General features: G+C 40.9%; 1 protein-coding gene across 1 annotated transcript in view; it reads left to right on the forward strand.

Moving 5' to 3' along the window:
* The window catches only part of niban2b (niban apoptosis regulator 2b), a 31,542-nt gene extending 26,512 nt beyond the window's left edge, over window positions 1-5,030 (forward strand). The window contains exons 11-14 of the mRNA XM_041937722.1: window positions 805-918; window positions 1,656-1,763; window positions 2,050-2,161; window positions 3,194-5,030. Of these exons, the coding sequence (XP_041793656.1) occupies window positions 805-918; window positions 1,656-1,763; window positions 2,050-2,161; window positions 3,194-4,119 (1,260 nt within the window). The 3' untranslated portion in view covers window positions 4,120-5,030. The remainder of the gene's footprint in view (window positions 1-804; window positions 919-1,655; window positions 1,764-2,049; window positions 2,162-3,193) is intronic.
* Window positions 5,031-10,702: the final 5,672 nt, after the last annotated feature.

A 10,702-nucleotide genomic window follows, 5' to 3' on the forward strand; every position in this document is an offset into this window, starting at 1 on the left:
TTTAAGTTAGTCCCAAAAGGTTTCACTTCTATATAATTCTCACTACAGACGTTATGTTCTGTATTTGTGGTTTCTTGGAATCAGGATCTTTCAGAGAACTGAGCAGCTGATGACTGTGGTTGACAGTTGACACTTGATGACGCTGCTACAACTCTGTGGATTTTAATACATTTGTGTGAACTCAGGAAGAACATGTTCACAGTCCCCTGTTCTACGACAGACACGCACTGTGCGGTGTAATGATGTTTGAGTCCAGTTCTAGTCAGGACGGTGAACAGAAGAAGAATTTCCAGTGGTGTGAGATAATTTAGTTTGTTTGTCATGAAACGGGACAGAGATGTTGTGGCTTCCTTTAGCTCAGAGTTTGTGGAGAGGTTGACGTGGTTCAGCTTGTGCTAACAGCTGCCAAGTTGCACAGTTGAACTGTAGGAAGGTGAGCGCCATCTGCTGGTGGAGAGCAGAATGAAGTGGAAGTTTGAATAGAGGTGTTTGTGTACGGCACATCATGGGACAGAGACAGCATTATTATATTTTAAACTTTGAACACATGGATATTTTGCATGATATTCCGACATACATTAGTTAGAAAATAACCAGTTATGTTGCAGAGTTTGAGCTACAAACTATAATATTACTTGAAGACTTCTTGGAGTACACTCAAACAACATCTTTTTGTCAGTTATTATTTTTTGCTATTACTTATAAAAGCCAAATTATGATCAAACTTGCTGATATATTTGAACACAGTGTCTGTAATGTAACACATTTGCATATCTCTCTCTCTGCATGTGTGCATGTCCACAGCAAATGGACAATGCAGTGTATACGTTTGAGCAGATCCTACACCAGAGTCTGGAGTCTCAGGGTACAGAGGAGCTCTGTAAGACCATCCAGCGCTGCCAGGACAGAGTCATTAAGGTACGACTCACACACACAGCAGGCCAGTGGGTCATCACTCTACTCCCAAATCAGAACACACAGGGGAAGGAAGCAGGAAGATATAGTTTTAGGTAGTTGTAGTTTTCACTGTATAGTTCCCTCAAAAATGTCCACAATGGAACAAAAAACATGGTGACCACAGCATGTTTGCCACAGCTTATGATCCCACAATGCAATACTCTTAATTTACTGCTCAGTATAGAGTGTCTGTTATATAGAGAGCAGTGAAAGTGGGGGTGGTCTCATTTTGTGATAAGCTGTGCATATACTGTGAAGAAGTATCAATAGCAGCATAAAAATAGTCCATTACAAGTAAAAGTCCTGCAGTTTACTGTCACATAAGAAATTGAAAAGCAGAAAATCCTCACAGCTGAGGAGTGTGAACGAACAAATGATGCATTTTGGACCGCAAAAAAGCAACTAATAGGTTTTTGAAATAGTTGCCTAGTTCTTCTTTTCTCGAGGGAGATTGAACCCGCTCACCCAGGTTAGTGTTCAGGGTGCAGAGTGGGAATGACAGAGCCCCCGTTCTCACTGCGACGAGTCAGCGTACCACCAAAATGATGCTGAAGCTGTTATTTTAAAGTAAGATATTTGCATAATGTTGCTTTGAGTACAGTCCTGGAGTAAATGTAATTATTTCCACCACTAAATCTTGCGCTGGTGTCAACAGTTGTTTGTTAAAAGGATTTTTGATTGTTTGTGGTTGTTTTCAGAAATTTGACTATGACAGCAGCACAGTGAGGAAGCGTTTCTTTCGCGAGGCTCTCCTCCAGATCTTCATCCCCTACATGCTGAAGCAGCTCAGCCCTTCCTGTGCCTCGGTGAGTCTCACCAGAAACCTGCAAGATAAATAAGAAAGCTGTATATCTGTTCGTGTTTGTGTCCCAGCCTTTGAAAGTCATGGGGAAAATATCCAAAATGTGTTGCCATGTCTTTTATGTACTTGTCTACATAAAATACTGTCACCGTCTTGATCTGCATCGGAGTAATAAAAAAACTGTCACTATAAATGACAATCACATCCTGAAATGCGGATGTTTCTGAGTAGTACAGAGATGTATCATTGAGGTGCTGAAAGGTTTTGACTGTTGTTGTTGTGAACACCAGGAGCTGCCGCGCTTCCAGGAGCTCATCTTTGAGGACTTTTCCCGTTTCATCCTGGTGGGGAACATCTTTGAGGAGGTGGTGCTGCACTCTGTCATGAAGGACATCATGATGGGTCAGTCTTCTACAGGGTTACTCACCCTATCTGTCTCTACATGCACATTGTTCGTCATAGAGTAGATGAGGATGCGTCTCGACTGAAAGGAGAATCTCACTGTTAGACGTACAAAAAGGATTGTTTACGATTGGCTAAATATTTCTCTGATGAGAGACATTTCTCTTTCTCTTCCCTTAGTTTGGTATTAAACTAACTCGTCTATAACTATAAACATTGTGTCCTTTTATGAAAGCGTTGAGGAAGTTTCAGTAGAATATTTCAGAGATTCAAGTCTTAATCTCTGGACACATTACTAGATATGACAAATAAGACTCATTTCACCTCAAACCTCGTTAAAACTGGCCGATGCTTTGAGGTGGAACAAAAAGCAGTTTTTGCTTGTCCACTTCTTCCCAATAATGTAACTGCTGCATTTTATGGATCCTGTAATTGATTCCTAGTATTTTCTAAGTGTGCTGAACCTCTTTGTGAAAACATATGTTTACAAAATCAATGAATTTGATCAGGTAAAGCATTGAATATATTGTCTTTGTGCTATTTTGGATTGAGTACATGTCAAAAAGGATTAGCAAATTATCACATCATTGTGTTTGATTTATGTTTTACACAGCATCCCAACTTTTTTGGAATTGGATCATATGAATGAATAATCCAATTTCATGCTCTGTTTGTGGAATATGATTTCCTTATATTTTTATTTTTTGATATTTATAGTTTTTTTTTGTCACATTTGGCATTGTTTAATTACCTTGTTATTGTTGTTTCAGTTTTTTGTTAAATGTTTTGTCTAATCGTGTTTATATTATATTTTTGTCATTGAGGAGCTCCCTGAAAACGAGATGGTACATCCCAAGGGATTATTATTTCCAATAATATGCAGTTGTTACATAGCTGCAGTAGTTATTAAGTTTATAAGCAATAGTTGAAACCTTCTGAGACCTTCTGACAAACAATCCATCTGAGATCTATTTAATTAGCTCTCTTGATTGCTCATCATATCATATTTTAACCTCTACACTCTGTCTGTAGCTGTGAAGGAGGCGGCAGTCCAGAGGAGGCACAACCTGTACAGGGACAGCATTGTCCTGAGCAACAGCGACCCCAGCCTGCACCTACTGGGAGAAAACCCCTCCATTGACTGGGCCGGGGAGTACGGAGGAGCCCAGGAGGAGGCGGATGGTGCAGGCGAGGATGCCGAGGGTGACGCTGAAGGTCAAGGTGGGGAGTCCTATAAGAGGAGGAGGATGAAGCAGGTGGTGTCCATGATTCAGGTGGAAGGCTCCCCAGTCCTGCCCAACGAGTCATGCGTAGAGGTGCCCAGCGTCAACGATATCCCAGAAGAGAATGGAGAGGAGGAGGACGATGATGACGACAACGACGAGGAGGAGGACGGAGATGGGTATGAAAACCCAGATGGTAAAGCTTCTCCTGACCAGAATGGATCTGCAAGTCCCAAATCTTTAGAGAACAGTCTAGACCTGTCAAACGGTTCCGTATCGAAGGAGGAGGAAGCCAAAGCAGAGGAGCAGGGTAAAGAAGAAGCCCCTCTGAAGGTTGAAACTGCTGCAGAAAGTGCTTCTGACACAGAGGAGAAGGGAGGGGGAGAGGACGGCCAGCCGATGGTGGAGACACAACCACTCTGCGACCAGGTGTCAGAGGAGGTGTTGCCACCACCACCACCTCCTTCTGAGGAAATCCCATCTGCGGCCACAGAAGTGGCTCCAGAAACCCCTCCAGAGGCTACATCTGACTTCCCCCCACCTCCACATGATGACAGCGGCTTCCAGTCTCCCATCAGCGAAGGGGCGGAGGCAGAGGAGGAGGAGGAGGAGGAGGCCTCCAGCACAGTGGCCCCACAGCCCACGGAGGAGCACCCTGAGGCGAGGGAGAAGAGTGTTGCCACGGCACCAGAAGCAGAGACCAAAACCAGTGACTCTGAGACCAAAGACCAGTGATAAAAAGATTTCCTCTTGTCGACCTAAACTGAATCCTGCCTTTTTCTCTCTTTGTTTGTTTTGTTTTTTGACAAAGATTGAACGAGCCTTCGTGCTGCTGTTTTACCCACATCAGTCTTCAGCAGTTTCCACATCGCTGTCAGGCCTCAGAATCAGTCAGCAGATTATTTTCACTGAGCAGGGCTCAGGTGCTGTCAGCATTTTTATAAACATTGTTTTCTCTGTATGATTTTCACAACTTTACATCTGACAGACAAATGCACACAGTTCCACATCTTATTTTCTTTTCACCTGGTATAAAAGTGAGCACAGTGGACGACCTTCAGTTCCCGATGGTGGGTAATAAACAAGTTGAAGAACACCCCAGTTGAGGTGCCTTTGGTGTAATACATGTAAATTGATTTAGCTCTCAAATCTTATTACTGTGTGGCCATCAATAAACTTCAGCAATTTGATTTATTTATGATATTTGTTGGTGTAAATGCATTTTGTGCTATTGGAAACTCACTTGTTTTTTTATTGACCTAATTGACCAACAGAAAATACTTTCCAGAATGTGGAAAAGTCTCTTTTTTTTCCATCTCAAACATTATTACGTAACTCGTGGATTGTACACAGTGATGTCTCAAGACTTGAGGATTTCGTTTTTCTTGGTGGGAATAACACTATTTTACGAGTTCATCCCTTAATAAAGAAAGTTTGTGTATATTGTGTATAAATACTTGTACGGACCAATGAATTACCAAACTGTCATTTTACATAATTTTATATCACTTGATCGGTGCTTGAGCTGATCTCTCCACACCTGTTTTATTTATTATTTTCATTCTCTTTTTTGACCAGTGTACTTTTACATTTATTTTACTCTCATGTGATACAAGTGACTATAATTGATAATAAATCATTATTGATTAATTATTAAATTTGTCTTCATGGTCTTTGTAGATACTACTCGAGGGATTGAAGGCATATGATTGTCTTTTCCAGACCTTTTTGGCCCATAATCACACACATGAACACACTACTCAGTTAATGAAGTGAGAGCCGACCCACTCATCTTAAGTACTTGGCTGTGGGAGTCATGTGGGCTTCATGCTTATTTGTTCTTTTTAATTGGCTATAACTCCATATTCTGCTTCATAGACCACTATACTGATCCTAAATCGTGTTTTGGAAGAACACTTATTAGAGAAGCCCACATAAATATATTTTTTAAATAACTTTTATTAATGTATCTGTGTCTGTGTGCAGATTTCTTCTGCATGTTGTAGAAGTTGGAAGTAAACAGCTGCCAGCTTTTACCTGTTGACACAATCTGAACAGTTCTGTGCCAAAATAAGAAAAAATATGTACACATTTTTGTGCCATTTCAGGCCCGAGCATTAAAAAAAAAATCTTCATTTTTTTTATTCATTTATTTATTTTTTATCCAGTGTGTGGATCTTAATTAAAATACTTTTTTTTTTCTGGTGAAATTGTTGAGAAGACTTAAGGGAAAAAAATATGTTCCTATTGAATTGGCTTTGTTCATAAATGGTAAATGACTACATTCATATTCACTTTTATCCATAAGCACAGCAATAGCAGCGAGCCGCCAGGCAGAGTGCTGGCCTGACCATCAGCAGCGATTTTGGGATAAGTGTCTCGCCCAGCAACACTTGTGCGGACAGGAGGAGGTGGGGATGGATAAAAAATTTCCTTTACATCCCTTAAAAATATATACTTACAGATCAACTCATTTTTTAATATCTAACTATTATATAACATGTAACTGAATTAAAAAGTTGTTGGGTGGTGCAAGAACTGTGTCACATCTGTATTCTGAAATGTACAATAACAAAGTTTGCTTTTCTTTCTCTGCACTTCTTTCCCTTTGTGTCCCTGTAGCACTTTAGTCATTCTGCCACTGGGTGGCGACCCAGGACAGCTGTTGCTTGGTAACGTGGCTTGGAAGACGGCAGAAAGATGTCAGAGCACAGTATCTTAAAATTAAACAGATTTAAATCCAGATTCTTATTTTTTATGAATGTATAATGTATATATGTATGTCCTGACTAACATTTTACAATATTACTACATGTTTTGAGTGTATTATAAATATGTATTTATATGTATTACAAAATTTGACAGTGTCAATGAAGGCAAAAGTAAAGCATGCAGATAGCTGAGTGCTGTGGTCAGTTCTATCTGCATGGCAGGTAAGGAACAAGTCATGTTGGCTCTGTGAATGTGTGCATTACCATGTAGGGCAGCTGCTGCTTTCCACAGCCAACTTAACATGTACTAAGATGTCCCTGCAACCACCCCTAAATGTAGCTCGTACATTGTGGAAACATACTTCAAAACTCCTCATATCACTTCTGCATCATGCAAAGTCACCAGAACTGTCTCCAATGCGGGACTCATCTCCCCAGTGCTGAGGAATATGAGATGTGTCCGTGCCTGTCAGATCCATGTGATGCAAGAGAAATGGTTTATTGGTGTTATTATGCTGACTATGAAATGATATCACCGGATAAATCCTTAAAGTGGTTTGTGTAATAATTCTGATTAATGCTATAAACTATTTCCCCACAACTGAGCTAAATTTTTCCAACACTTAAGTAGCAAAATGTATCCATTCTGCAAAAAACTAAACTGATAAACAAAAAGCTACTAGTTGAAGCTGACAATCAAGGCCCTGTTCCTCCTATATGGATAATATATATATATATATATATATATATATATATATATATATATATATATATATATAGAAATATCTTTACAACTAATGAATGGATTAGTGTGAAATTTGATACAGTTATTCATCATCTCCAAAGGAACTGAAAAAAAATATTGACTTTCTGAATTTTCTATCTAGTGCCATCATCTTTATGATTTTAATTTGTTCAGTAGTTTGGTTTATGACCAAATACCTGCGACAACTGCTCAATCGCAGTTTGTGTTTAGTGCTTGGGAAATATTGCGTGTTTAGCATCTTTGAAGCATTAAAGCAATCTGGAACTGCATTGCAAAAACTCAGCTCTCAAAAACAAAAAAACAATAACATGGAAGAAACTAGCCAATTCTGGCGCCGCCGAAATTTTGACAGTGGCACGAGGGGGCTGCTGGTGTTATCTATACCACTGTTTCTCAAGCCTGGTCCTGGAGTACCACTGCCCTGCATGTTTTAGATGTACCCCTGCTCCAGCACACCTGATTCAAATGAATGGCTCGTTATCAGGCCTCAGCAGAGCCCAGTAACGAGCTGAGCATTTGAATCAGGTGTGTTGGAACACACCTTACATAGAGCAGCAGAGCAGGGCAGCTGGTGCAGGATCCCTCTTTATTTAAATTTGGTGGGGGCTAACCCTTTAAAATTGAAATCAGAGGCGAGAAGAGACGTTTGTCTACAAAAGGATCCAAAAATTATGTGTCTCCTATTCATCGTTTGGAGTTTATGGCAATTTTTTAAAAAAATTCAGGCGATTTCTCACTGCCTCACCCACTCTAGCTGATGACATCACCCAGAAATTCTGTGCATTTATGGTCTTCAGATGGTCAGGGATCGAAAACCGTGAGAGATATCAAAAAGTGAGCCAAGGTTCACACGAGGTTTTGGTTAATTGAGGTTCAAAATTGGTGGAAGATGAAAAATAAGAAGAAAAAACATGAGAGATTACAATAGTGGCTCGAGCCACTCGCTTTCTATAGCTATTTGAGCTATAGAGGCGAGTGGCTTGTGCATTGCCTTGTGCCACTGATAAAATATAAACAATTGTGTGCCGGGCAGTGCAGGAAAATTTCTCTTACCAAGATTTCTAAAAACAAGTAAGAAATATGTAAAGGGTCTTAAAGACCCACAGTTCTATTAAATGTAGTGCAGCCAGATTTCACTTCTTGCAGTGTGAAGTCCTTCATCCCAAACCTGCAAAAGTGTATTTTACTGACATCTGGATTATGACCAAGAGGTTTCAAGGGGAACCTGATACATGATCTCTTTTTCAGACACAACTGGCTTAGATTTATAATGAAACAATCCTTTATCATGCACATTTCGAGCTTTTTAATTCAATGGCTTGCTCATTTAGGAATTCATTGACATCAACCCACTTCTCAGTTCTCTTGCTCATCTTCTCACAACTTTCAAAGCTGTAAAGTTTTGAAAAAATCTTTAACACCATGATCAGTGAACTCCTACCACCATTGTGCAAAAGTCATGAGAGCTGGTTTCATGTCGATATATTGAGAAATGAGCAAGATATTGAAATTACAACCTTGAAAAGTTCATATTTTTTAAGTAATACATGATGAAAAATGGTATTAAGGGATTTACCAAGAGCTTTTTCACAAACTAACAGCTGTGAAAGTTGTGAGAGGATGAGCAACAGATATGAGAATTGTTGCAGAATGTGACTTAATGTCACAAATATCAACATAACAGCCGTGGCCTAGAGGTTGGAGATCGGAAGATCGCCGATTCGATTCCCCCACCGGACCGGCAGAAAAATGTGGGTGTGGTGGAGCATTCCCTCCCCCTCCATTAGCCGGCTGATGTGCCCTTGAGCAAGGCACTTAACCCCCAATATGCTCCCTGGGCGCTTGATTGCAGCCCACTGCTCCTGTGTGTGTTTCACTGCATGGCACATGTTTGCATGTGTGTGTGTTTCCCCAGTGATGAGTTAAATGCAGAGAATGATTTCCCAGTCTTGGGATCAATAAAGTAAATAAACTTAATCACAATCAGAATACTTATTAATATCAAGGGGAAATTGGGACAGCTGTAGTTACTCCTGTTGTAGAACAGTGTTAATCTGAACAGTGTTGTTCTACAACCTGTCAGTGACTGTACAACAACCACACAACCAACCACATGTTTCATAAGTGAAAATAATTGCTGACACTCAGGGAACAAAATAATTGCCTGTTGTACTTTCATACTGCGACATGAAAGTCATCCTGCTCATGATCTCATCACTTTTAAACTGACACTTTAGTTTCAGGGAACGGCGCTCTAACACTAAAGCCCAAGAATCTCGATCACATGATGGTGCTCATCGCGCCAACACGTCAACCTCCAGGCGACGGCTGTTAGAAAGAAGATGCTCAGTCTTTCCCACTCCCCAGCGCTGTGTCTGGAGACACCGTGGGTGGAGGGCAGAGAGGTTTTAATTGATCTGGTGTCCCTTCACATAAATGACACAAGTGCGCTTTTTTGCCGTCGACCTGCTCCAACCGTTCTTGACAGCGCCCGGCGCTGGCAATGCCACATCCTCCACCACACCTTTCCTCCCACTGGGCCGCATGGCAAGTCATCAAGATGACAAACGGGTACAGAGGAGGCAGCCTGCACATTGCAGGGCCTCATGATAAGTCATTCGTTTAACATAAATCCAACTTTTGGCACATTTCACTGTGTCTTCACAAGTGTCAGCTTGGACAAATTAAAAGGAAATGAAATGAAAACTGTGTTAAAGTAGTGCAGTGAGGTAAACCAACTGTTAAAGAGTAGGTGTATGGAGTGGGAGCAGGTTTTGCATCAGTTTCTGCATCAAAACACCCAACGTGACCGAGGGTGAGGCAGCCTGCTGAAACATGTTTGTGGTCACAGGCATGGGTTTTACCACCTCTAGCCCTGACTCCAACCCAGCTAAACATGAAAATCAACAACCTAATATACCCACCAGGAGGGTGAATTTGAATGATACTCACTCATTAATTCAAGTCAGTTTGCAAGGCAATACACTTAAAAACTTGTTGATGTGAAATTACTGAACGATAAATTACTTCAATATCTGTTTTTGTTGCAGCTTGTTTCTTTCTGCTACACCCCGCCACTGAGATGCTGTGTGTGTGTGTGTGTGTGTGTGTGTGTGTGTGTGTGTGTGTGTGTGTGTGTGAAAATGAAGTGTCAAGCGAGACGAGTCAGAAACTAGAGGGGGGCCTTCTATTCCTTCATAATTTATGATTTGTTGAGTAGTAAAAAGCTCTACGGGCAGCAGACATTCTGATCTCATGTCACCCAGGTGCCAGCATCTCTGCCAACCTCATTTTTATTTCATAAAGTCCACCTGCTCAGCTGGTATTAGAGTTTTTGCTGCACATTCATACTGTGTTTTCATGTCAGCTTGTTGAGACGGTTATGATATGTGCCAACAGGAGCTGTGTAACCCTGTGCCCATTTCCTCTAGAGCTGCAAGAACAGGAACAGGAAGACCAGCTTGTGGTTTACAAATCTAAAATCAGCAAAAATGTTTTTTGCTGCCATGCTGTTCTAATTCTGCAAGCAGCAGATGCATGAGCAGTTTAACAGGTAAATAAATGAGTGTGCAACAGAGTGGCAGCTGTCCGTGGTCATATGCGTGGGTTTTACCACCTCCAGCTCTGACTCCAACCCTGCAAAAGTTGAGAGTAAACATGCCCTAACCTAATATACCCACCAAGCAGGTGAAATGAATTTGAATGATATTCCTGATATTCACTCATTACTTCAAGCCAGTTTACATGAAAATACACTTAAAAAGTTGTTGAGGGTGTCAATCAACTGTCACACCCTGCCACTGAGACGCTCTGTGTGTGTGTGTGTGTGTGTGTGTGTGTG

This window comes from Chelmon rostratus, chromosome 5 (assembly GCF_017976325.1).
Source record: "Chelmon rostratus isolate fCheRos1 chromosome 5, fCheRos1.pri, whole genome shotgun sequence".
NCBI classification, from domain to species: domain Eukaryota; kingdom Metazoa; phylum Chordata; class Actinopteri; order Chaetodontiformes; family Chaetodontidae; genus Chelmon; species Chelmon rostratus.